Raw genomic sequence first — 27,209 nt, 5'->3', positions numbered from 1 at the left:
CTCTATCGCACCACGCGGAATTTCTCCCTCCCCTTCTCTGAAAGTGGGGGTGTCCGATAGCAAAGAGCTGGGTGGGACCCACCTTGCCTCCAGTGTTTGCAGCGAGTAAGCTCCACGGGAGAGTCCCGTCCCTCCCCCATCCCCTGCACCCACATTTCCTCCGAGTTTGTTACTTGTAAAACTTTTTGAAAGTGAAATAAAAAGCTGTTGGTTTGTTCTTTCTGTGCAGTTTTTGGATAAAATGCGAGTGAGTATTTCCACTGCGGCCTCTCGTGAGAAATGTTTTATTTTAATTCGGCGTCACCGATTTTAACCACTTTTAAAGTCCACAGAGGTTCTCACTGCTCCATCACCACAGCCCCAGCTCCCCCCCTCCACCTTCCCAACATCCACAACCGACAAACTGGACACCAGGAATGTGCAGCAGAGCAGGCGGCAGCTGTGGAGAGCTAATGTTTCAGGCTGGCAGAACTCGGGATCCAGGTTCAGAGAACAAGCCACACCCTTGCCTTCATTGCCAGGCGGTTGAAGTCCAACGGCGGAAGATGCATCAGCTGGTGGACCGGCCGCCGTTTCAGTCTCCCCGTCAGGACAGAGACTTTGTGTTGGAGACGTTTCAGTGGGTCGATGCCCGAGGCCCATCACTAGGTTGGGACCACGTCGACAGAGAACGGGGGCCTCACTGAGGCTGGATATTGGTGAGGGCGACCAGAGAGATGCAGAGAGGCTATTTCCTGAGGTTGGAGACATTGGAACAAGGAGGTCTATCCCAGAACAGGGAGGGGAGATCAGACTTTTGGGACTGAACACAGGAGGCATTGCTTCACGCAGAGGGCGGGGGGGGGGGGGGGGGCACCGCATCACTGCTTCCAGATATGTCGGACGTTTGGGGGAAGATTCTCGGACACACACGTCGGAATCAGTCCCTGATCAACTCTATGTTTGGCCATTCGGCCCAGCAGGTTCATGCTAGCTCTCAGGAGGTTCCTGTCCCCCCCCCCCCCCCCACAGCCCTGTAACGCCCATCTTCACAAGGCTGCCACTCCCCTTGGATTTGCTTTGCTACTCACCCAGGCGCCAGGGGCAATTAACCCACCGACCCGCACGTCGCTGGGACATGGGAGGGGAAACCAGAGCCCCGGGGGGGGGATTGTGGGGAGGGAGGAGAACCTGCGCCTTCACAAAGAGAAGGTGCAAACTCCACACACATACAGACAGCGCCAGAGGTCGGGATGGAATCCAGGGAGAGAGGTTTGAGGAGCTACAGGAATCCAGGAAGGAAGTGAGACTGGGGTGCTCATCTCAGCCGGTCTGACCCACGGCGAGTGCCCAGCTTGTGTGTGGGACCGACCCAGAGCTGGGAACATCACTGTAGAACCCGTCACTGGGAGACCGTCCTAACCCCGCACACGGACACCAACAGTACCCCGTCTGGTGGGGCAGTGGGTCACACACCGTCCCGTCCCCCTCTGGGACCGGGTGGGGAGGGGGTGTGGGGGTCGTCTCCTCAGCTCGCCCCGCCCTGCAGCTGCTCCAGCCCATGCGCCGCCTCCCTCACTTGCTGCAGCTCTGCCCGCAGGGCGTCCACCTGCGGAGGGAGACAGCGGGTCAGTTGCCACTGGTCACCCGGCACGTCCATCAATTCCCCCCCCCCCAAAGACCAATCAGAAAGCAGCTGGGGTAGTGGGAGTGAACGGAAGAGGATGGAGGGGGGGGGGGGGGGGGAGAGAGACGAAGGAGGGGAACAGGGGAATGGAGGGAGACGGGGGACAGAGGATTGGGAGAGGTGGGTTTGAGTTCTGTTCCCAGACCCCCCCCCCCCCCACCACAGACCCTCCCACATTGACCCCCCACCGCACCCCAACACCCACCTTCCGTGCGTTCTCCAGCCGGATCCTCTCTGGAACCTTCTCCATGTAGCCGGCCGTCCGTGTCCGGCTGACGACGGTCTCCAGCTCCGCCTCCAGCCGCCGCCGCCTCTCCCCCAACTTCGCCAGCTCCCTCCGCGGGTCGACGGCCCCCTGCAGGAGGGCAGAGGGGGTCACCCAGAGCTTGTGGGGGGGGGTTACCCTCCCCCCTCCCCACGTGGGGCCCAAGATCCCCACCTGCGACTCCCCGACCCAGGTCTGTGCTACACAATCCCCGTCTCCCACCACCCCACATCCTCAGTGACCCCACCCCACCCCGGGCATCTCCCCCCCTCCGGTGTTTCCTCACACTTACCCCCACCTGGGGCAATCTACAGTGCCCCGTGTCAGGGTGACACAGTGCTCATCCCAGCGCCAGGGACCCGGGTTCGATCCCGACCTCCTGCACTGTCTGTGTGGAGTTTGCACCTTCTCCCCGTGACCGGGCGGGCTCCCCCTGCCACCCCCCACCCCCCGCCAGGGGTCCGGTGTAGACCAGCCGCAGACACGGCCGTAGAAATGGCAGATGGAGCTCAATCCGGACAAGTGTGAGGTGTTGCGCTTTCTGGGGGCAAACACAAGGGTAATGTGGACAGTGAATTGCAGGAGCACCAACGTACAGAGGGGCCTAGGGGTCCAAGCCCAGGGCTCCCTGAAAGTGGCCACACAGGTAGACAGGGCGGCAATGAAGGCGTACGGCATGCTTGCCTTCATCGGTCGGGGCACTGAGTTTAAGAGTTGGCAAGTCAAGCTTTGGTCGGGCCACACTTGGAGTATTGTGCACAGTTCTGGTCACCCCCATTACAGGGTGTGGGGGCTTTGGAGAGGGTGCAGAAGAGGTTCATCAGGATGATGCCCGGATTAGAGGGTCTGGGCTATAAGGGGAGGTTGGACAAACTTGGGTTGTTTTCTCTGGAGGGTCGGAGGCAGAAGGGAGACCTGATAGTGGTTTGTGAAATCATGAGAGGCAGAGATAGACAGAACCTTTTCCCCAGGGTAGGAATGTCAAGTAGTAGAGGATGTGCATTTAAGGTGAGAGGAGAAAAGTTTAACGGGGGTTTACAAGGCGAGTTTGTTTACACGGAGAGCGGCAGGTGCCTAGAATGGGGAGAATGGGATTGGTGTTAATCAGTGGTTGGGGGCTGGCGCAGACTCAGTGGGCCGAAGGGCCTGTCCCCCTGCCACGTGACTCCGAGATCAACTCCTGAGTTGGGACAGGGTGTGATCCGAGGCCCTGTCTCTTGGTGGGTGTCAGGCTTCACCAGGGGGAGGGAGAGGGAAAGGGAGGGGGAGGGGTTGGGGGGGGGGGGGGGCGGGTGAGGGTTCCTGACTGGTCAGAACCGGGCATCACATTGCTGGGGTCACCTCCCCCGCCCCTTCCCCACCTACCTGGAGCCGGAGGTGGAGCCGACAGCGCGGGTTCACCACGGCGACCGCGCACCCCGGGGGCGGCCCCTCCCCGGGGCTCAGCAGCTGCGCCCATCTGGAGCGGGAGAGGGTCTGCAGGGGCCCGAGGAAGGGATGCAGGCGGCCGGCCTCCTCCTCCCCGCAGGATACGTAGACTGTGGAGAGACACAGAGGGTGAGGGGCCCGTCCGGCCGGTGGGCAAGGGGGCACCTGGGGTCCCTCGACCCTTCTCCCTCCTTACCGTTTCCCAGGGTTCCCCCAGACCCTCCCCCCCATTCCCCAGGGGTCCCCCCCCCGTTCCCCGGGGGTCCCGACCCCACATTCCCTGGGGGTCCCCTCGACCCTCCCCCCTGTTCCCCGGGGGTCCCGACCCTCCATAGGGGTCCCCCCAACCCTCCCCCCCCACCCCTGTTCCTCAGGGGTCCCGACCCTCCCTGGGGGTTCCCTCGACCCTCCCCCTGTTCCCCGGGGGTCCCGACCCTCCCCCCATTCCTCGGGGGTCCCCGACTCCCACTCACGTTCCGGCCGAGCCTTGGTCAGCTGATAATCAGCCCGCAGCGCCCTCACCGCGCGCACCACTTCCTGCACCAAGAGGAAGTCCGACTCCAGCTGTGGACAACTCCAGTCCGGCTGCAAGGACAAAGCTCCCCGTTACTGCGGCCCCGAAACCCCTCCTCCCCCCGCCCCCCACTGGACACCCCCCTCCCACCCACCCCCACCGTGCGCCTGGCCCAGGAAAAGGGAGCCTTGTCCTATCCATCTGCGTGCATTAGGAGGTGAACCCAGAGGGATCAGTGTAGGTCATCAGCAGAGATTTGAGGGGCTGAAGGGCCTCTCTCTCCTGTGTCACCAGTCACAGCCCCTGAGTCTGACTCCCCCTCAGTTACATTCCACGAGGGGGCGAGCTGTTCCTCACACTCTGGGCCCCTTTACGGAGGTTCGACTTGTCACCGAACACTGACGAACTTCTGCAGATGTCCTGTTGAAGGTGTCCTGACTGGTCGGATCACGGTCTGGGACAAACAATCCGAATGCAGAGGGTAGTGTACTCTGCCCAGCACATCCCTCCCCACCGTCGGTAGTATCCTCAAGAAGGCAACATCTATCATCAAAGATCCCCACCATTCGGGCCGTGCCATCTTCTCGCAGCTACCGTCAGGCAGGAGGTACAGAAGCCTGAAGTCCCACACCACCAGGTTCAGGAACAGCGACTTCCCTTCAGCCATTCAGTTCTTGAACCAACCAGCACAACCCTAATCACTGCCTCAGTACAGAAACACCGGGACCACTTGGCACTAAATGGACTTTTATTTTGCTCTGATTGTGTTCTTCCCTGTAAAAATTGTGTATAATTTATGTTTATGTTTTTCTTGTGAATGCGGCTTATCTGATGCTGTGTATCTGAGATGCTGCTGCAAGGAAGTTTTTCATTGCACCTGTGCATACGTGTACTTGTGCATGTGACAATATATTCGACTTTGACTTGTGACGTTGAGGAAAGTTGAATATAATTAAACCTAGTCAATGTGGTTTTATGAAAGGCAAATCACCTTTGACAAATTTGTTCGAATTCTTTGCGGATGTAACAGGGAGAGTTGGCAAAGGGGAACCTGTGGATCCAGTGTGTTTAGATGTCCAAAAGGCATTTGACAAGGTGCTGCACGGGAGGCTGGTGCATGAATAAAAAGCCCATGCTATCGGAGGACGTGTTAGAATGGATTGAAAACTGGCTGTCTCCTAGGAAACAGAGTTGGAATAAATGGGTCCTTTTCAGACTGGAAGGAGGTAACTAATGGAGTTCTTGGCCCACAGTTGTTCACTTCATTAATGACCTGGAGGAAGGAACAGTATGTGAGGTTTCCAAATTGGCTGATGATAGGAAAATAGGTGGAAGGGCATGTCATGATAAGGATACTGTGATTCTGCAAAGGGATATCGATAGAGTGAGTGAGTGGGCTAAAGACTGGGAAATGGAGTTTAATGTGGAGAAGTGTGAAGTCATAAGAGAAATCGAAAGGCAGGTTATTATCTGGAGAGAACACAGACCATCGCTGTGGATGGCCAGCAGGGATTCAATGGGCTGAATGGACTCTCTCCCTGCTGGAGGTCACCGGTCGCAGCTTCTGATCGCACGGGAGAGAGGGCAAACTCTTCCTCTGGAGCCCTTTATCCCCCCACCTCACGGCCCACACCCACTCCCCCCACCCCACCCACCCCGGGTCCCCCTCCTACCAGCTGTCCGAGGGTGGGGTAGGGGGCGAGGCAGATGCTGGGTTCCGGCCGGCCCTCACGGCCCGGGAGACGTTGCCACAGTTCCTCGCTCAGGTAGGGCATGAAGGGCGAGAGCAGCCGCAGGGACAGGTCGGTGCAGGCGGTGAGGGTCTGGAGCGCTGGGTCCCGCACACGGCCCCCCTCTCCCCGCACCACTGGCTTCACACATTCCTGCAGGGGGCAGAGAGGGGCAGAGTCAGGCGGGAGGGAGACGGGAGAGACGGGAGAGCAGGGCGAGGGGGTGGGGTAGGGAAGGGGGGAGGAGGGAAGGGGGGAGGGAGGAGGGAAGGGCTGTGGTAGTGGTCCGGTGAGGTGGGGGGTGGAGGGGAGACCAGGAGGGATGGAGGGGAGACAGTGAGGTGTGACCAGCCCACTCCCCCCACCTCCCCGCCACTCACCAGGTAGACGTCACACAGGTCATGCAGCCAGAAGCGGTGAAGGGCGCCGGTGACCAGCGACAGGTCGAGCTCCCGGAAGCCACGCTCACACACGGCGACGGTGCGGTGCAGCCGCCCCAGCACCCAGCGGTCGATGGCGGCGCTCCCCTCCGTCCCCAGCACCTGCACACCAGAGGTTAGTGCTGCACGTGGTCACCGGGAGCACCCACCCACCCCACACCCCCTCCTCCCCGCCATCCCATTCCCCCTCCCCCAAGGGGTGACCCCAGATCCACAGCCATCATTGTCACAGGAGATCCCAGTCTGTTCCCAGAGCCGGACCCTGTCCCGTCCCTACGCGTATGCGCACACACACACCGGGGCACGCGCACACACTCTCATGTGCACACTCTCACGCGCGCACAATCCACACTCTCGCACACACTTGTGGAGTCCTGTCCTGCTCCCACTCACTGGATCCCGGCAACTGAGGAACAGTCTGGGATCGTCCCCGGCTCCACCCACTGACACTGGTCTGCAGGGAGAGGGACCCCACCCCCGTCCCGAGTGCTCCAGCCGGCGATCCCCCACCCCAGACATTCCCCCAGTCAGGGACCCCCCCCACCCCAGACGTATCCCGGCCGCGGGACCCCACCCCACCCACTGATCAGCACACTCCGGCCCCCTCACCCCCCCCACCACCCCATCCCCCCCCCCCAACCCCCCCACCTCGTCCAGCGGCAGTGGGTGGAAGTTCTCGGGCAGGACGGACAAGGTGAACCTCATGCCGTTCCAGATCTTGTTACAGAACCGGCGGGCGCTCAGGAAGGAGGCAACGTCCACGTTAATGTCCTCTCCTGGGGGGGGAAGAGTGAGGTCAGTGAGACGGGTCAGTGGAAGGGGGCAGCAGTGGGACACATGGATGAAGCTGCGGGGAGATGGGCTGGGGGGCAGAGACAGCCGGAGAGGCGGGCGGGGGGAGAGAAGGGGTTAACCCGGTGACTCCGGCTCCTTACCTTGACACCGGTGGGAACACAGGGTGAAGCGCAGGGCGTCCGTGCCGCACTCAGGGATCCCGTGCGGAAAATCCCGGCGCTGCCGACACAATAAATCCGGTTAGTGACCGGTTCCCACACCGGCCCAGCCCCTCAGCTGACCCACCCCCACCCCTCCACCGGCCCAACCGCACCCCCCCACCCCACCCCACACCCTCCTGACTCAGTGTAATGGCAACTGACCTCCCCCCTCCCAATGCAGACTTCCCTGGGGTTCCCCCACCCACCCACCCCTCCCAAGACCCCCCCACACCCACCTGCCCCTCCAGGGCGATGCGACACTCCCGAGGGTCCAGATTCCCCTCCCGCAGCCTCTCCTGCAGGCGCTGAAAGAGACGAGAGCTCAGCCCAGGCCCCTCCCCAGGCAGAATTCCCGGCAGGAATCGCGGGACGGCAGGGTCGGGAGGAGGAATCGGAATCGGGCCGGCCGGCAGTGGAGGGTTGTGGGGGACGGGTGGGCAAACCGCAGGGGGCAAGGGTCAGAGAGCGGTGAGCAGGGGCAAGGAGTGGGGAGGGGGAAGCGTTAGGGGGACGGGTCAGGGACAGGTCAACTTCCCCCAGCAGACCCCAGACCCACCTCCAGCGAGCTCCCACTGATCACGTCCAGAGGGTCGATGACGTTCCCCAGGGACTTGCTCATCTTCCGACCGTGGGCATCCCTCACCAGTGGGTGGAAGAGGACCTGTAGGGGGGAGCGTTCTCATGGTGAGGGTGGGGGTGGGGGGTGGAGTTGGGGGGGGGGGGGAGACAGAGAGAGAGAGAGAGAGAGAGATGGGGGGAACCCATAGGAGACAGCAGTCACTGTGGGTGTGGGAGGAAGGGAGACACACACGGACACAGGGGGAGAGAGAGCGCGAGGGGGGGGAGAGAGCGAGGGGAGCGTGAGGGATAAGGAGACACTAAGAGAGTGAGAGATGGGCGGGAACAGCAAGAGAGGGGAGAGAGACACACACAGCGACACACACACACACAAACGGGGAGACCCCTCCCTGCTGGGGGTCTGCCCCACAGACACACACGGGGAGACCCCTCCCTGCCGAGGTCTGCCCCACGTCCCACCTGTGGGAACGGCAGCTGTCCCGTCAGCCCCCGGCCCAGCATCACCATCCGGGCCACCCAGAAGAAGATGAGGTCGCTGCCCGTCTCCAGCAGCGAGCTGGGGTAGAAGTCTCGCAGGTCAGCCGTCTGTTGGGTGAAAGAAACACTCAGTCACCTCCCAGCCCACCGTCAGGACGGCCCATCCTTGTCTGTGGGTGGGGGGGTGGAGGGAGACATCCCATCCCTGTCTGTGGGGCGGGGACATCCCCGATGTCCTGCAGACACTGAAACAACTCCGGAACTGCACTCACTTCCCTGTGGCCGGAGAAACTTGAGGAGAGGGAGGGGAGGGGGAGGAGGTGGGGAGGGAAGGGAGAGGAGGGATGGAGGGAAGGAGAGGGGGATGGGGGAGGGAGGGGAGGGAGATGGTCTCAGCACATGGCTGAGGCCGGGTTTGATGCAGTCAGTCACCGCGATCAGGGAGCTAGGGGTAAATGGGAGCCAGGGCAGCGATGGGGCTTTTGGGGGGGGGAGGGGGTGCGTAAAGAGGAGTGGGACCAATGGGACGGCTTTTTCTCCCCATCACTGTTCCAGAATCTCGGCAGTCAAGGGGTCAGTGGTGGTCGGACACAGGGGACTGAGGGACTGGGGACAGGAGGGCGGCCGCCAGCTCTCTACCCCAGCAGCGGGCCCCTATCGGGGACGGAGCCTCAGGCAGTGCAGCTCTCCCTCTGGGCTGCACTGGAGATCCGGTCCGGAGGTAACAGCAGAAGCAGGGTGCGGACCCAGCCAGGAGGGAGCAGAGGCTGAGGGGGGGTGGGGGGGGGGGGGGGTCAGGGGCCGGAGGGGTCAGGGCAGCAGCCACGCCCACGAGCGCCTGTCACTTACCTCCCGTGGCCATCCCAGAGCCGCGAAGGGGAAGAGCGCCGAGGAGAACCAGGTGTCCAAAACGTCGGCATCTGTGGGACAGGGAACCACGGTGAGGGGGGGTGCAGGCAGGAAAGGAGGCACAGACCCAACACAGGCAATGCACGGTCGCATGCACCTGTACGCACGTAGACGGTCGCGCAGACAGACTCATGCATGCGTGCACACACACTGACACACATACACACAGCTGCATGCTCGCACACAAAGACGCACACACACCTGGACACATGCACACATATGTATGCATGAGCATACACACACACACACACACACTGCCTACACATGTCCATGTGCACATACACGCGTGCAGTTATGAACGTGCACACATCTGCATAACCCAAACCATAAGTATAAGCACGTGAACACGGGCGCAAGCGCACCCCTCTGTCCCGCTGCCTCCTACCCTGCGTCAGCGTGATCTCGCTCTCCTCCCGGCCAAGCTGCCTTGCAGCCTTCGCTCGGGCCTCGCCCTGTGTCCGGCCCACTGCCCACAGCTCGCCGGAATTGTGCTGCAACAAGGGAGGGGGGAGAGGGGGAGTCAGTCCGAGAGAATGGGACACCCACCAACACACTGCACCCACTCCCCGAAACCCTGACCCCAATGTCCCCTCCCCAACAGGCCCAGATCGATCCCCACCCTCCCAACCCTGGGAGCATGACCCTGCTCCCACCGTCCGCCACACCCCCAGCATTGATCCCTCTCTCCCCAATCCCTGGCCCCCGCTGCCCCCCACACCTCACTCCCTCTGGCTCCACCTCCCCCCGCGTGGCCCGGTATGGCAGTTCCAACACACAGTGATGCAAGAGGCTGCAGAGGGCAGTGGACACAGCCCGGTCCGTCGCAGGCACAGCCCTCCCCACCACTGACAGCACCTACCTGAGGTGCTGCCTCAAGAAGGTGGCATCTGTCATTGAGGATTCCCCACCATCCGGGCCATGCCCTCTCCTCACAGCTACCGTTGGGCAGGAGGTACAGAAGCCTGAAGTCCCACACCACCAGGTTCAGGAACAGCTCCTTCCCTTCAACCATTCGGTTCTTGAACCAACCGGCACAATCCTAACCCTACCTCAGCAACGGAACACCTCGGACCACCTCTTGCACTGCTGCGGAGTTGTCTCTAATTGTGTCTTTGTGTTTTTACACTGTCTATTTTTCCCCTCTCTCTTCACTGTGTCATGTATAATTTATAGTCTGTGTGTTGTCTGTACCTATGCGCCTGTGATGCTGCTGCAAGCAAGCTTTTCATTGTACCTGTAGCTCACCCTACCCGTGCACCTGCAATATTGTGTAGATCTGGTCGCCCTGCTACAGGAAAGACATAATTTACATGGAAAGAGTGCAGAGCAGATTTACGAGGATGCTGCCAGGACTCGAGGGCCTGAGTTATAGGGAGAGGTCGGGCAGGCTGGGACTTTATTGCTTGGAGCGCAGGAGACTGAGAGGTGACCCTATAGAGGTGTATAATATCATGAGGGGCATAGACAGGGTGAATGCACAGTCTTTTTCCCAGAGAAGGGGAACTAAAAACTAGAGGGCACTGGCTCAAGGCGAGAGGGGAAAGATTTCAAAGGGACCCGAGGGGCAACTTCTTCACTGAGGATGGTGGGTACGTGGAACGAGCTGCCGGAGGACGTAGCTGAGGCAGGTACATTTAATTGACATTTGGATCAGTACCTGGATGGGAGGGGTTTAGGGGAAATGTGGACCAAAGGCAGGGACATGGGACTAGTCTGGTGGGCACCGTGGTGGGCACGGATGAGTTGGGCCGAAGGGCCTGTTTCCCTGCTGTAATAAACTCGCTTGACTTGATCTCTCGAGGACAAGCTCTGTCCTCAACCACCCCCCCACCCTGGGGCATCACCAGCATCCACCCCCACCCCCCGACCAGGGAGCCACCAGCTGGGCTGAGCCGGGTCAAGGGTCCCCAGGTCGTACGCACCTCTGGGTCAGGCGAGTCCGGGAGCGAGACGCGATAGGCTGGAATCCGGTGACCCCACCACAGCTGGCGGGACACGCACCAATCACTGCAAGGCAAGAGCTCAGAGGTCGGTCTGTGTTCACAGGGTCAGGCAGGTCACAAAGGAGGGCGAAGGGTGAAGGTGGCTGGGGGTGGGGGCAGAACGGGTGAGGGGGGGGTGGGGAGGGGGACAGATAACAGGTGTGAGAGCAGGAACGGGGTGGAGAGAGCACAGGGGAGAGAGGGAGCTGGGGGGAGGGGGGGCGAGGGGGAAGAGGGAGCACAGGGGAGAGAGGGAGCTGGGGGGAGGGGGGGCGAGGGGGAAGAGGGAGCAGGGGAGAGAGGGAGCTGGGGGGAGGGGGGCGAGGGGGAAGAGGGAGCACAGGGGAGGGAGCTGGGGGGAGGGGGGCGAGGGGGAAGAGGGAGCACAGGGGAGAGAGGGAGCTGGGGGGAGGGGGGGCGAGGGGGAAGAGGGAGCACAGGGGAGGGAGCTGGGGGGAGGGGGTGAGGGGGAAGAGGGAGCACAGGGGAGGGAGGCTGGGGGGAGGGGGGGCGAGGGGGAAGAGGGAGCACAGGGGAGGGAGGGAGCTGGGGGGGGGGGGGGGAGGGGGAAGAGGGAGCACAGGGGAGAGAGGGAGCTGGGAGAGGGGGTGAGGGGGAAGAGGGAGCACAGGGGAGAGAGGGAGCTGGGAGAGGGGGTGAGGGGGAAGAGGGAGCACAGGGGAGAGAGGGAGCTGGGGGGAGGGGGGCGAGGGGGAAGAGGGAGCACAGGGGAGGGAGGGAGCTGGGGGGAGGGGGGTGAGGGGGAAGAGGGAGCACAGGGGAGAGAGGGAGCTGGGAGAGGGGGTGAGGGGGAAGAGGGAGCACAGGGGAGAGAGGGAGCTGGGGGGAGGGGGGCGAGGGGGAAGAGGGAGCACAGGGGAGGGAGGGAGCTGGGGGGAGGGGGTGAGGGGGAAGAGGGAGCACAGGGGAGAGAGGGAGCTGGGAGAGGGGGTGAGGGGGAAGAGGGAGCACAGGGGAGAGAGGGAGCTGGGGGGAGGGGGGCGAGGGGGAAGAGGGAGCACAGGGGAGAGAACAGAGGTGGGGTGAAGGAGAAAGCACGAGAGCAAGCAGACCCCCGGTGAGGAGAGTGGAGGGGAGTTGTCAGTCTGTGGAGACCCTCCCACCCCCACACCACCCCCTCCCCTCACACCCCCCCCCCCCAGTCACCTGATGTTCGAGAGCCAACCGTTCCAGGTGTTCTGCAGGGAGGCAGGGGTGAAGGTCAGCTCTCCGCTCTCCACGGCCTGTGGGACAGACAGGACAGAGTGAGTGGCGGGGAATGGGGTGGGGGGGGGAGGGAGGGAGGGAGGGAGGGAGGGATGGACAGAGAGGAGGGAAGGGAGGGGTTTGCGATGGGACCCGAGGACCACCTCCACCTGGTCCTGACCCACAGTATCCCACCCACCAACACAGACAGGTCCCCAGAACTCAGCACCACCTGCTCCTGACCCAAGCTCCACCATCCATAGTCCCGGTTCCCCAGAACACAGTCCCCTCTTCCTCCGGGTCCTTCAGCAGACCGAATGGACACCCCTCCCCCTCTCCCACCCCCACCAACAGGCTCCCCCGCTGGATGCCCACAGGGTGCCTCACCCTGACCAGAGCTGTGAATCACCGGCTGGAACCTGGACCAAGGACACAGTCCCAGCGCACAATCTGATCCCAGTAACTGTGGTCGAGGGTTTCCACCAGGGGGCGGAACCACAGTCTGTGGGTCACCCACTGTCCTCCCCTCCCAGGGGGAACGGTGTGCGGCTCTGTTGCCGTTTCAGCATCACTCACCGCCATGGCGCTCTCTGCCAGTTCCCGACACCTCACGTACCACTGACTCTTCAGGAGCGGCTCCACCACATCCCCCGACCGGCTGCAGGGGAAACCAGGCCATGAGTGGGGGGGCGTTGTGAGGCAAGGGAGTGTGGGGGGCCAGGAGAGGGAGGGGGAGCGGGGGCCGGGGATGGGGGTGGTGAGGTGACTGGGGGGCGAGAGGGCAGGGGCTGGCAATGGACCCAGGGGCGAGTGACGTAGCTCCCAGGAGCACCCCACGGACCCAGACCCCAGGAGCACCCATCCGTGCCAGACCCCAGGAGCACCCGTCTGTGCCAGACCCCAGGAGCACCCCACGGACCCAGACCCCAGGAGCACCCATCCGTGCCAGACCCCAGGAGCACCCGTCTGTGCCAGACCCCAGGAGCACCCCGTGGCCCCAGTCCCCAGGAGCACCCCGCGGACCCAGACCCCAGGAGCACCCATCCGTGCCAGACCCCAGGAGTACCCCGCGGACCCAGACCCCAGGAGCACCCGTCCGTGCCAGACCCCAGGAGCAGCCCGCGGCCCCAGACCCACCCAACGACCCCCTCACCTGCACAGCCGCAGCACCATGGGGTGTTCCTCCGTTCCCCGGAACAGGCCTCGCTCCATCAGTGCCGCCATCACCTGCTGCCGAGCGTCGAACCTCTTCACACCCTGGGGGGGTGGGGGGGAGGGGGAGGAAGGGTGAGGGAGGGAGGGAGGGAGGGGAGGGAGGGGAGGGGAGGAAAGGAGGGAGGGAGGAAGGAAGGGTGAGGGAGGGTCACAGGAGGCTCCCTCCCTCACCTGTTTTCATCCCCCACCCTCCTTTCACCCCCACCCGCCAGTCCTTGCCCCTGGTCACCAGCTCCCCTGTCCCTGCCTCATGTTCCACCCTCCCCCCCCAAATCTCACCCCACCCTCCCCCTCCACCCTCAATCCTCCCCTTTACCCTCCCCTCCACCCTCACACCCCCTCCTTCCCCTCCCCTCGCCCTCAAACCTCCCCCTCCAACCCCCACCCTCAAATCACACTCACCCTCCCCCTCTAACCCCCTCAACCCTCAAATCTCACCCACCCTCCTCACCCTCAAACCTCCCAATCCTCTCCAACCCCACCTTAGCTCCCCCCTCCCCTGCCCCACAGCCTCTGCCCCTCCCCTCCACCCCTCCACCCCCCAGTACCTGCAGCCAGCCGCCAGCCTGGGCAACCATGGTGCCGTCCTCGTGGATGACGGTGAGGAGGGGGAGGTGGTGTCGGAGCCCCAGCTGGTGGTCCATGTGGTCGTGGGCCGGAGTCACCTTCACCGCACCTGGGGGGCGTGGGAAGAGGGAGTGGTCAGCGCAGGGAGGGGGAGCGGTCAGTGGGGGAGGGGGATGGTCAGTGCGGGGGGGGGAGGGGAGGGGACGGTGCGGGTGGAGGGGGCTAGTGCGGGTGGAGGGGGCAATCAGTCGGGGAGGGGAGGGGGCGGTCAGTGCGGGGGGGGGAGGGGAGGGGGCGGTCGGTCGGCTGGGGAGGGGAGGGGAGGGTCTCCGTTACCTGTGCCGAAGCCGGGGTCCACCAGCGGGTCGGTGAGGACGGGCAGCTGCCGCGCCGTGAACGGGTGACGGACACACTTCCCCTGGAGGTGCTGTGGGTGGGGTGGGGGGGACAGCAGGGGAGGGGTCAGTGCCTGTGGCCGGGTCACAGGTTCGATCCCCACCTCCCCCCCCCCACAACACCACCCACACCCACAGGCACTGCCCCCAGTGCCCCGCAGGCTCCGCCCTGACTGAGCCCCTCCCCCAGCAGTGTGACCGCGGCCCATGTCCGTGGCTCCGCCCCAGTCCTTAAGCTCCACCCCCACACGGTCAGGACCCCAGCTCCGTCCCTGCACCCTGACCTCGACCCGACCTCCGACAGCACCACCTCCCCCCCCCCCACCCCAACCGCATCGCCACCCCCAGCTCCCACTCCCCCCACCCTGACACCCCCCGACCCACCGTGTAGCGCTCGTCCTCGGGGTGCACGGCCACAGCCACATCCCCCAACATGGTCTCCGGCCGTGTGGTCGCCACGACAATCTCCGCACCTGGGGCAAAGGAAGGGCATGCGTCAGGTGTGTATTGGAGGTTGGGGGCGTGGGGTGGGGGGGAGGGACCGACGGTATAGGGACCCCACCCCAGGACCCATCCCCTGCTGGGTGGTGAGACCCCCACCCAGGACGGTGTGGGCCAATGACAGACACCTTGTGCCAACCGAGGCTCTGGGAGTCTGTGGTCCAACACCCCACCCGGTCCCAGAGGGGAACAGGACGGTGTGTGACCCACTGCCCCACACAGTCCCAGAGGGGGACGGGGCGGTGTGTAACCCACTGCCCCACCCGGTCCCAGAGGGGGCGAGGACAGTGTGACCCACCGTCCCTCAGAAGTCAATTCGATCACCAATCTGGGTCCGAGGTTTTACCCCAGTGGAGGGGGGCTCTGTTCGCATGACCCCACTTGTCGGGGGGGGGGGGGGTGGTGATGGTATGCTTGGACTCCCCGTCCTGCAGCCCCCCTCCCCATCCAGGGTCACCGCCCTGCACACACTCACCCCCGTCCTCGGTCAGGTAGGCAAAGTTCACCAGCTCTCCGAAGACCACCTTCTCCTGGTAGCCCGGCACCGAGATGTGTGTGCGTCCTCTCAGGGGCCGGCTCTCCACCTGGGAATGGTGAAGTGAGGGACGGTCAGAGGTCGGGATCCAGAGGGAACAAAAGCGGCTGGTCCCCAGAATTCTGGGGTGGGGGAATGGGTCTGCTCCCTCTTCACGGGAAGATGGAGTCAAGGCCAAGAGACAGAGCAGTGAGATACCTCTGGCCGCACCAACCAGAGGCGAGGTCCATGCTGGGTCACACTTCCCATTTATGCATTTCCAGCATCCAGTGCTCACCCCCTGTCGCTCTGGAAAGGTGTGGGAATGACCCACCTTCCCGAACCACTGTGGTCCTGGTGAAGATGCACACCTCAGTGCTGTCAGGCAAGGAGTGGGAAGACTTAGACCCAGCAGGTAATGGACATGTCAGTTAATTGTCAACTGAACATTGCCCCCAGTGTGGAGGGGAGCGGCGGAATCTGGGGGGAGTCGGATTGGTTTACTGTTGTTACATGTAAAGAGCAGCAGAGCGAGAATGCAAAATGGTTTCCAGGCTCTGCTGTTTATAGACTTTCTTGAAAAGATTTATTCCAACTCACTCACGTAAAAATTCAACCACACCCTCCACTAGCCACCAGAAAACCAAGAAATCTGCCTCAAATTACATTAACTCTTCTATTAGTTTTATAGAGAGTAAGGTTGGCAGGCACGGTAGTGTAGCGGTTAGCGTAACGCTATTACAGCGCCAGTGACCAAGGTTCAATTCCAGCCGCTGTCTGTAAGGAGTTTGTACGTTCTCCACGTGTCTGCGTGGGTTTCCTCCGGGTGCTCCGGTTTCCTCCCACATTCCAAAGACGTACGGGTTAGGAAGTTGTGGGCATGTTATGTTGGCGCCGGAAGCGTGGTGACACTTGCAGGCTGCCCCCAGAACACTCTATGTAAAAGATGCATTTCACTGTGTGTTTCAATGTACATGTGACTAATAAAGATATTTTACTTCTTACTTACAGTGAAAAGTTTCTGTCTGCGCGCATCCAGACAGACCGTTCCAAACACAAGTACATTGAGGTAGTAAAAAGGAAAACAGAATGCAGTGTTACAGTTACAGAGAGAGTGCGGTGCAGGTAGACAGATAAAGTGCAAGGGCCACGACGAGGTAGACTGGGAGATCAACAGTTTGTCTTAATAGCATATAAGAAGTCCATTCAGGAGTCTGATAACGGTGGGGTAGAAGCTGTCCTTGAGCCTGGTGGTACGTGCTCTCAAGCTTTTGTATTTTCTGCCCGACGGTAGGGGGGAGAAGGGAGAATGACCAGTCCTTGATAACGTTGGCTGCTCTCCTGAGGGAGCGGGAAGTGCAGACTGAGTCAATGGAGGGGAGGCTGGTTTTTGTGATGGACTGGGCTGTGTCCACAACTCTCCGCAATTTCTTGCAGTCTTAGACAGAGCAGTTGCCGTACCAAGCCGCGATGGGAAATGTGGGAGGGAACAATGGGACCAATGTAGGGTTAGTGTCAGAGGGTAGTTGGTGGCCGGCACAGACTGGGTGGGCCGAAGGGCCTGTTTTATCGCTCTGGTTGACAAGCGCCTGCTGCCCTTGACTGGCGGTTGAGGCTGTGGGTTTGGAAGGTGCTGACAGGAGGGGCCTGGGAAAGTAACCACTGCGCATCTTGTAGACGGCGAACACAGCAGCCACCGTGTGCCAGTGGTAGAGGGAGGGAACATCTCATGAAAAATAGCACCCCAAAACCCACTGGACCGACCCCCTGGCTGGAAACCCCCACCCCCCTGAACCTCTCCGTCTCACCGGCCCCTTCTGAAGCAAGGCACCGAGTTACAGAGCAGAGAAACAGGCCCTTTGGCCCACCACGTCCATGCTGACCTCGCCGCACCAATCCCAGCACTGGGTCCGTAGCCTTCTACACCTTGGTGAGTCAAATGCTCATCCAGATACTTCTGAACTGTTGTGAGAGCTCAGGCAATGCTTCAGTTACAGAACGTGGAACAGTACAGCACAGGAACGGGCCAAGGTTGGGCCGAACTAATTAAACGCCAAACTAAACGAGAACCTTCTGCCTACACAAGGTCCATATCCCTCCATTTCCTGCACATTTATCTGCCTATCTAAGAGCCTCTTAAACACCTCTATCGTATCTGCCTCCAGCACCACCCCTGGCAGCACATTCCAGGCCCCCACCGCTCTCTGTGTAAAAAAAAACTCGCCCCACACAAATCCTTTGAACTTTCCCCCCCCCCTCACCTTCAATGCGTGCCCTCTGGCGTTAGACATTTCGTCCCTGGGAAAAAGATACCGGCTTATAACAGCAAGGTGCTAAGTTTCCTTTAACACTCCGAGAGGCGTTACTGCGGAGATGTCGGTCGGTCATCCCTCGGGGCACTGAGTACCTACCTCGATGTCGGAAATGGCAGAGTTGAGAGCGCATGACCAGTTCACCAGCCCCTGGCTGCGGTACACCAGGCCTGCCTCGTGCAGACGGACAAACGCCTCCGTCACCGCCTCGCAGAAACCCTGTGAGGAAAGGGGGGGGAAGCAGAGAGCAGTGAGGCTCGGGGGTAAAACTGTCCGACGAGACCGCGGAGGGAAGCGGCGCGGGGCGCGAGCTTGTCGGGGAACAGGGGGTCCGGCCAAGCAGCATCCTCTGGGAGAAGGTCTGTGGGGCCGGGCACAGAGGTTCTCCCACTTGGTGCCACACAGAACAGTGCAGCACAGGAGCAGGCCCTTCGGCCCACCATGTATGTGCCGAACACGGTGCCAAATTAAACTAAATCTCTTGTGCCTGCACATGATCTGTATCCCTCCATTCCCTGCACATCCATGTGTCTGTCTAACACCTCTATTGGATCCACCTCCACCCCCACCGCTGGCAGCCCATTCCAGGCACCCACCAGTAAAAAACTTGCCCTGCACATCTCCTTTAAACTTTCCGCCCCTCACCTTAAATGTCCTTTACTATTTGACATCTCCACCCTGGGGAAAAGATTCTGACTGTCTACCCTATCTATGCCTCTCGTAAATTACTATCAGGTCTCCCCTCAGCCTCCGCCGCTCCAGAGAGAAGACCTCCAACCACTTGACCCTCCAGCCTGTTCCGCCTGTAACCTCACCCACGCCTGTAACCTCTCACCCCTCTACCTCACAAGTATTCAAAGACTCTTTGAAGGAGCTCCAAAGGTTCATCCCCCTCAGAGAGGAAGGATTTCACGTCCGTCTTAAATGGGCAACTCCTCCTTCTTAAAATTGTCACCCCTGGTTCTCCACATCGACCCTATGAGGGACCCCATGTCCTTACGAGTATCATTCAAGTCATCTCTTGCTCTTCTAAACTCCAGTAGACAACAAACGACCTTTCCTCCTTCCACATCCTGCCCATTCGAGGCATCTGTCCGGCAAATCTTCGCTGACCCACTTCCAACTCATTAATATCCTTCCAGATGTTGTCTCACCAACGCCCTCTCCACCTGAAGTTGCCCTCCCTCCTCCAGATGTGGTCTCACCAACGCCCTCTCCATCTGAAGGTGCCCTCCCTCTTCCAGATGTGGACCCCACCTGATGCCCTCCCTCCAGATGTGGTCTCACTAATGCCCTCTTTATCTCAAGCATGACCTCTACAGATGTGACTCATCAATGCCCTCTTTGACCAAAGCATGACCTCCCTGATCCAGTTGTGGTCTCACCAGTGTCCTCTTTAACCGAAGCAGGCCCCCCCCAACTCCAGGTGTGCCCCCCCCCAACAATGCCGTATACAACTCTTTACACAACTCTGGTCAGTTCCTCGCTCCCCCGCACCCTGACACACACCCTGGGCTTGCTGCCCACGGCTGGACACAACGCTCCAGATGAGGCTGAACGAAGCAGGCAGGAGCTGACAGACGGCGGGAATGGGGTTGGAGCTTCAAAGGTCGCTGACTGTTGGGGGGGTGGGGGGGTGGGGCGCGAGGTTTAACCACTCACCGGGTCCATGGTGAAGCTGGCCCGGTCCCAGTCCAGCGAGGAGCCCAGGCGGCGCAGCTGACGGTAGATCTCTTCCCCCTTCCTACCAGAACAGCCAGAGGTTAGGGAGGGTGGACTGAGTGGGAGAGAGGGGTCGGGGGTGGGAGGGCTGACTGAGTGGGAGGGTGGGGAGGAGTTGGGGGGGAGGGGTAGGAGAGGAGGGGAGTGAGGGCTGGGAGCTTGAGTGAGAGGAGGGGAGCAGGCAGGAGTGATGGGTGAAGAGGGGAGGGGGAGCAGGAGAGGAGGGGTGAACAGGGTGGGGAGGCGAGGCGAGGGGTGGGGGAGGCGAGGCGAGTGGGGTGGGGGGTTATGGGAAGGTTCACGGAGTGGGAATATGGAGGGGTCGGGGGAGGGATGGAGTTGCAAGGCAAGGGATGGACGGAGGTGTGAGAGGTGTGAGCAGAGGGACGGGGGTATGAGGGGGGTTCGGGGGGAGTGAGGAATTTTCCTCTATGAAACTTTCCACGCCCACGGGGCGACCCCAAGAAGCAGTGGTGAGGCCCCTGCCACAACGGCACAGCAAGATCCCAGGTGGGGGTAACACCACCGGCATTCTGATGCGCACGGCTCCCGCGGCAGAGCTGCACCCACCCCGACACTGCACCCAGGAGGAGCTTCCCCCCCACCTCCTCCCCCACCCCCCGAGCCAGTACTCACTCCTCCTTCCATCGCCACACCTCCTGCAGGAACTGGTCCCGGGACAGGTCCCGCCGGCTGATCCCACGTTCCCGCTGCAGCTGCCTCTCCACCACCACCTGCCGAGGAGAGGGGAGTGAGGCCTCGGCCTGGCTCACAGCCCACCCCCACTGGCCACACGTAATCAGGAGGGGGAAATAACTGCGGGGCTGTGAGCTGAGGGGGAGAGTTTAAGGGTCAGACCCAGATACAGGGAGAGACCCAGATACAGGGAGAGTTACAGGGGGAGACCCAGATACAGGGAGAGACCCAGATACAGGGAGAGTTACAGGGGGAGACCCAGATACAGGGGGAGACCCAGATACAGGGAGAGTTACAGGGAGAGACCCAGTTACAGGGTCAGACCCAGATACAGGGGGAGTTACAGGGAGAGACCCAGATACAGGGAGGGTTTAAGAGTCAGACCCCATTATGGGGAGAGTTACAGGGGGAGTTACAGGGTCAGACCCAGATACAGGGAGGGTTTAAGGGTCAGATCCAGATACAGGGAGAGTTTACGGGTCAGACTGCCTAAACTGCACAACCTCCCGCAACTTCCACTGAGGCAGGGACGCCGGCGGATCAACAGACTCACCTGGGTGGCAATTCCTGCATGATCACACCCCGGAACCCACAGCACCTTGCAGCCCCGCATCCGATGCCTGGAAGGTAAAAGGTCCCACAATGACCTCCAGGGAACATTAACCTTGCAAATGAGGAGAGAGTGCGGCACCTGAGCAGTTAGAAAACTGCAAAGGCAAACAATGCACAGAAACGCCCCAGTGTTACGCCGGGGCAGACCCGTCCCCCCCCCCCCGGTACTGCACCGGGGCAGACCAGTCCCCCCCCCGGGTGTTATACCGGGGCAGACCCGTTCCCCCCCCCCCCCACCCCCCCCGGTGTTACACAGGGACAGACCCGTCCTCCCCGGTGTTACACAGGGACAGACCCGTCCTCCCCGGTGTCACACAGGCACAGACCCGTCCTCCCCGGTGTCACACAGGCACAGACCCGTCCTCCCCGGTGTTACACAGGCACAGACCCGTCCTCCCCGGTGTTACACAGGCACAGACCCGTCCTCCCCGGTGTTACACAGGGACAGACCCGTCCTCCCCGGTGTTACACAGTGACATTACCCGACAGTGTTGTACAGTGACAGCGCAGACACTCACCATCGAACCACAGCGTCCTGGATTGCGACGGTCAACGCGTGCCCCAGGTGCAAGGAGCCGGTGACGTTGGGTGGGGGGATACACAGGGTGAAGGTGGAGTCCTCTCGCTGAGACAGTCGGGCCTGTGGGTGGAGAAGTGGACAAAAGCAGTAGCCCCGAGCTCAGAGCCCCTGGGTCCATCGTGTGGACTCAGCCTCCCCGTTCCCCCGCCCTCTCCCTCACTCTCCATCCACCCCCTCACCCCCGCGACCTCTGCCCGCACTCACATGATACTCGGGTTTGAAGAAGCCTTGTTGCTCCCACCAGGGGTACCAGGCAGCCTCCACGTACTGGGGGCTGTAGGAGTCAGGCAAAGGGACCGAGGTATCTGCAACAGGGAGACAGGAATTAGGACACACCGGGCTCCCTCAGCAGCTCAGAGGCCTCCGCACTGCCAGTTGTACAGCATGGAAACAGGCCCTTCGGCCCACTGCATTCATGCCAGCCATCGAGCGCCCATTCACACCAAATAACTTCACAGAGTTATACAGCAGGAGCTGCAGCCCAACTTGTCCAGGCAGACGGAGATGCCTCCCTTTGCCTGCATTTGACCCATGTGCCTCCCAACCTTCGAGAGGCACAAGAGACGGCAGATGCTGCAATCTGGAGCAACAAACAAAACGCTGGAGAAACTCAGCAGCTTGAGCAGCACATATGGGGGGGGGGGGGGGAGGAATCGTCGACGTTTCAGGTCAAAACCCTGCAATTCCTTTCCTTCCAAAGATGCTGTTTGACCAGCAACCCTCTGAAAATGTTGCCCCTCAGGTCCCCTTTAAATCTTTCCCCTCTCACCTTAAACCTGTGCCCTCTGGCTCTTGATTCTCTGCACCTCTCACTGTGCCTTATATCCAGTCTCAGTGCTGACGAACAGTCTGAAACAGCAATCGTTTTCCCCTCAACAGGGTGCTCCCGCACCTACTGGCCATACCCAGCGCTTTTTATCTCAGGTTCCTAACATCTAATTCTGAGGAATTAGGTTTTTTTAAATGTATTTATTCATGCAATGGGGGCATGGGGCCTTTGGTTACTACCCACCCCTAACTTGCCCCAAACCGAGAGGCCTGCTTAGCCACTCCAGTTATGACCTGACTGCAATGGTGTGAAGCCACACCTAGGCCTGGTGAGAAAGGCAGATTTCCTTCACTCCAGGCAGGATGTGAGCAGGCTTTTATTACTGAGATATATTTAATTAAACGATTGAAGTTCCACAGCTGGTGGGATTCAAACTCCTACCTCCTAGAACAGTACAGCACAAGACTGCAGAGAGTTGTGGACACAGCCCAGTGCATCACGGACACCAGCCTCCCCTCCTTGGACTCTGTCTTTACCTCTCGTTGTCTTGGTGAAGCAGCCGGCATAATCAAAGACCCCACCCACCCGGGTCATTCTCTCTTCTCTCCTCTTCCATCAGGTAGAAGATACAGGAGCCTGAGGGCACGTACCACCAGGCTCAAGGACAGCTTCTACCCCACTGTGATAAGACTATTGAACAGTTCCCTTATACAAGGAGATGGACTCTGACCTCACGATCTACCTTGTTGTGACCTTGCACCTTATTGCACTGCACTTTCTCTGTAGCTGTGACACTTTACTCTGCACTGTTATTGTTTTTACCTGTACTACCTCAATGCACTCTGTACTAACCCAATGTAACTGCACTGTGTAATGAATTGACCTGTACGATCGGTATGCAAGACAAGTTTTTCACGATACATGTGACAATAATAAACCAATACCAAAAAGGCCCTTCAGCCCACGATGTTGTGCTGAACTAATTAACCTGGTAATTAAATGCCTAACTAAACTAAACCCTTCTCCCTACACAAGGTCCATATCCCTCCATTCTCTGCACAGGTACCTATCTCAGAGCCTCTTAAACACCTCTATCATATCTGCCTCCACCCCCACCCCTGGCAGCTGTTCCAGGCACCCACCACTCTCTGCATTAAAAAAAACTTGCCCCGCTCATCTACTTTGAACTCACCCCACCTTAAATGCACGCCCTCTAGATTTAGGCACTGGAGACGGCAGACGCTGGAATCTGGAGCAAGAAACAATCATCTGGAGGAGCTCAGCAGGTCGAGCAGCACCTGTGGGGTGGAGGGTGAAGGAACTGTCGACGTTTCAGGTCGAGACCCTGCATCAGGACTGAGAGGGGAGATGGCCGGTATAAAGAGGAGGGAGAGGGGTGAGACAGGGGCCGGTAGGTGATTGGTGGACTGAAGTGTGGTGAAGGATGACAGGCAGATGGAACCAGGCGAGGCAGAGGCGGAAGGTGATCAGAGAGAAACTTAAGGGGGTCGGGGGATAACTGGTAGCCTTTGTGTTCCAGCTTATCACCCTACAGTGGCTGTCTCCACCCAGCCATCCCCCTCCCCCTCGTCTCCATCTTTTTTCCCTTGCCTGCTTTCACCTATTGCCCACTTGCCGCTGTCTCCCTACTCCACCCCTCCCCTTCCCCTGCCTGTCCGTCATCCCCACCCCTCCTCGGTCCACCTATCACCTACCGACCCGTCTCCCCAACCCCACCCCCCCCATACCGGCCATCTCCCCTCCCCATTCTCAGACGTGATATGATTGCTGGTTCAGGGGATCCTGTGGAACGACGGGCTGCAGGCATCTTCAGCTCACCCAGCACGGCAGACGGTGAAGTCCCACCCCTCCCTCCTACCTTTCCTCTCTCCGGGACTGGTCGGCACGTCGTAAGTGATCACCGGTGGCTCCGACCACTTTCGCTCGCCGCGGTCCTGTGAGGAGAGAGGCTGTTATCCCCTGTGAGACGGCGTTCGGCTTGAGCCAATTAATCCCTCCCTCCCATTTACTGCTGGCAACTCCACCAGTAGAAAATACCCATCCTCCAGGTACCACTCAGAGCGGCACAGCAGGTGTTACTATACTCCTGTTGGAATCTGTCACAACCCCAGAGCTTCTCACAGTCAATGAAGTGAGCTTAAACAGTGGTGTGATGTAGGAAAGGTCGCATTGACGCACACTATTGAGGACCAGATACAGGTCTTCCCCAGGTTACATAGAAAACCTACAGCACAATTCAGGCCCTTCGGCCCACAAAGCTGTGCCAAACATGTCCCTACCTTAGAAATTACTAGGCTTACCCACAGCCCTCTATTTTTCTAAGCTCCATGTACCTATCCAACAGTCTCTTAAAAGACCCTATGGTATCCGCCTCCACCACCGTTGCCGGCAGCCCATTCCATGCACTCACCACTCTCTGAGTAAAAAAAACTTACCCCTGACATCTCCTCTGTACCTACTCCCCAGCATCTTAAACCTGTGTCCTCTTGTGGCCACCATTTCAGCCCTAGGGAAAAGCCTCTGACTATCTACATGATCAATGCCTCTCATCATCTTATACACCTCTATCAGGTCCCCCCTCATCCTCTGTCGCTCCAAGGAGAAAAGGCCGAGTTCCCTCAACCTGTATTCATAAGGCATCCTCTGCATTCCAGGCAGCATCCTTGTAAATCTCCTCTGCACCCTCTCTATGGCTTTCACATCCTTCCTGTAGTGAGGCGACCAGAACTGAGCACAGTACTCCAAGTGGGGTCTGACCAGGGTCCTATATAGCTGCAACATTACCTCTCAGCTCCTAAATTCAATTCCACAAACATGTGACTTATGGACACACCGTACATGTTTGAGTGTTTGGGAGACCAGCGGGATGGATGGGGACAGATTTGCCAGCTGCTGCGGGGCTGCAGGCATCTTCTGCCGGGTGGGAACGGGACAATTCTGGGTGCCTTCTCTCTCCAATCCCTCCACCGAGCCACAAACATCAGGGGCTGGGTGGAGCTGAGCAGAGCCGGGAGCGCTGAGCAGACTCGCTCGCTGAGTCAGTGAGGACAGCCGGCGGCCCCTCTCCCCACGCCCGCTCACTGTCCTGTCACCGCTGTTCCTGTGATCCTCTCCCACACACTGCGTCTGTACATTTCTGACTGACGGACAGATCAAGTTACGGACAGTTCTTGGGAACGGGAGCCCTGTCATGACCCGGGGACTGCCTGTAGCCTGTTTCGAGGAGATGGTGGTTCAACATCGAACATCAGCCGGAGGATCGGACACAAACCACTCCCCCCCCCCACCGTTCAACTCTGGGAAGGGTCAGAACCCACCAGACTGGAGCTTCCAATGTTGGGGAAAGGTGGTGAGTGAGTGGGTGGGGGGGTTTGAGGAAGGGGGCGGGGTTGATGGTAGGAGGACAACTCTGTCCAAGGTCACAGTTCAGATCAAGTCGGGTTTATTGTCACACACACGGCAATGAAGATCTCGCTTGCAGCAGCACCACAGGCACAGCATCAGAGTCACTCCGTTCACAAGAAAAACATCGATTATAAGTGAGCCAGAGGTTTTCATGAACTGGGGGAGAACCCTGGGGTGTTGCCAGGTCAATTCTTCCCGTCAGCGGCCACGGAATTGTCTGATCCACCTGGGGGGGGGGAGGCGGGGGGGGGGGGGGTGCAGGGGGACGTGGGGGAGATGTAGTGAGGGAGGGGTCAGGGGCACAGATAGGCAAGGTCAGGGGTCACCCCAGGGAAGGTCAGGGGTCAGCTGTGGTGGCTTGAAGAGGGTGGGAAAGGAGGGTGGCAGAGGTCAGGGCCTCGGCAGCCACTCCCACACACCCCCCACCCTCAATCTCCCCTGACACCCCACCTCCCCCACCCCACCCCACCCCATCCTCAACCTCTCCCCACACCTCTCCACCACCCTCACTCCTACCCCTAACCCCCTCCCTCACCCCCCAGCCCTCCCTCCCTCCTCATCCCACCCACCCCCCTCCCCCTCAATCACCCACCTCACCTCACCCCGTCACACCCCACCACCCTCACCTCACCCTCCTCACACCCCCTCCCCTCCCCCTCACTCACCCACTCCGTCCCCCACCCTCCTCACCTCACCTGTCCCCTCCCCTACACCCTCACTCACCCCCTCCTCCCTCACAACCCCCCTCCTGTCCCCTCCCCTACACCCTCACTCACCCCCTCCTCCCTCCCCTCACCCTCACTCACCCCCTCCTCCCTCACACCCCCCCTCCTGTCCCCTCCCCTCCCCCTCACTCACCCCCTCCTCCCTCACACCCCCCCTCCTGTCCCCTCCCCTCCCCCTCACTCACCCCCTCCTCCCTCACACCCCCCTCACTCACCCCCTCCGTCCCCCCTCACTCACCCCCTCCTGTTCCCTCCCCTCCCCTCCCCCCTCACTCACCCCTCCTGTCCCCTCCCCTCCCCTCCCCCCTCACTCACCCCCTCCTGTCCCCTCCCCTCCCCCCCCTCACTCACCCCCTCCTGTCCCCTCCCCCCCTCACTCACCCCTCCCTCCCCCCCTCACTCACCCCTCCCTCCCTCCCCCCTCACTCACCCCTCCCTCCCCCCCTCCCTCACCCCTCCCCCCCCCTCCCCCCTCACACCCCTCCCCCCCCCTCCCCCCCCTCCCCCCTCACTCACCCCTCCCCCCCCTCACTCACCCCTCCCCCCCTCACTCACCCCTCCCCCCTCACTCACCCCTCCTGTCCCCTCCCCTCCCCCCTCACTCACCCCCTCCTGTCCCCTCCCCTCCCCCCCCTCACTCACCCCCTCCTGTCCCCTCCCCTCCCCTCCCCCCCCCTCACTCACCCCCTCCTGTCCCCTCCCCCCTCACTCACCCCTCCCCCCCTCACTCACCCCTCCCCCCTCACTCACCCCTCCGGCCCCTCCCCGGGCCTCCAGCACCGCCTCCCGCCGCAGCAGCCGCCGTTCCTTCTCCTCCCGCGGGCGGCCGGGGCTGCGGGAGGCGGTCCCGGCGGCCGGGCGGCTGCTGCAGGCCCGGTGCGGGGTCGGGGAGCGGACCTGCCGCAGGACGGCCCGGCCGCAGCACCGGCCCACGGGCGCCGCCATCACCTCTGCCCGCCACCGCCGGGGACCGGAAGGGGCGGG

General features: G+C 60.9%; 1 protein-coding gene across 1 annotated transcript; it reads right to left on the bottom strand.

Annotated features, from left to right (window-relative positions):
- Nucleotides 1-254: 254 nt before the first annotated feature.
- vars2 (valyl-tRNA synthetase 2, mitochondrial) lies at nucleotides 255-27,209 on the bottom strand. The gene is made up of 29 exons (XM_052043936.1): nucleotides 26,976-27,209; nucleotides 23,954-24,029; nucleotides 21,510-21,610; nucleotides 21,244-21,365; nucleotides 20,667-20,733; nucleotides 20,054-20,151; nucleotides 19,358-19,439; nucleotides 17,795-17,914; nucleotides 15,345-15,453; nucleotides 14,753-14,841; nucleotides 14,310-14,400; nucleotides 13,955-14,082; nucleotides 13,345-13,448; nucleotides 12,768-12,849; nucleotides 12,153-12,229; nucleotides 10,926-11,010; nucleotides 9,389-9,494; nucleotides 8,944-9,014; nucleotides 8,077-8,202; nucleotides 7,595-7,699; nucleotides 7,275-7,334; nucleotides 6,979-7,057; nucleotides 6,692-6,819; nucleotides 5,984-6,145; nucleotides 5,547-5,756; nucleotides 3,833-3,944; nucleotides 3,297-3,469; nucleotides 1,872-2,021; nucleotides 255-1,588 (listed from the first exon to the last, which is right to left on the bottom strand). Exons 1-29 carry the CDS (start codon nucleotides 27,168-27,170, stop codon nucleotides 1,508-1,510), a joined length of 3,189 nt encoding a protein of 1,062 aa, XP_051899896.1. The 5' UTR covers nucleotides 27,171-27,209; the 3' UTR covers nucleotides 255-1,507.

The sequence above is a fragment of the Pristis pectinata genome, chromosome 34, assembly GCF_009764475.1.
Source record: "Pristis pectinata isolate sPriPec2 chromosome 34, sPriPec2.1.pri, whole genome shotgun sequence".
NCBI lineage: Eukaryota > Metazoa > Chordata > Chondrichthyes > Rhinopristiformes > Pristidae > Pristis > Pristis pectinata.
Note: the sequence above shows the minus strand (reverse complement) of the source record. Positions and strands in the feature narration are given on the sequence as shown.

Excerpts from the sequence above, each read along its gene's own strand:
- vars2 (XM_052043936.1), bottom strand. The coding sequence starts at position 27,170 with ATGGCGGCGCCCGTGGGCCGGTGCTGCGGCCGGGCCGTCCTGCGGCAG. Across the intron at positions 14,842-15,344 it reads CTACCTGACCGAGGACGGGG|GTGCGGAGATTGTCGTGGCG; the intron begins GTGAGTGTGTGC and ends CCTTTGCCCCAG. Across the intron at positions 12,230-12,767 it reads TGGCAGAGAGCGCCATGGCG|GCCGTGGAGAGCGGAGAGCT; the intron begins GTGAGTGATGCT and ends TCTGTCCCACAG.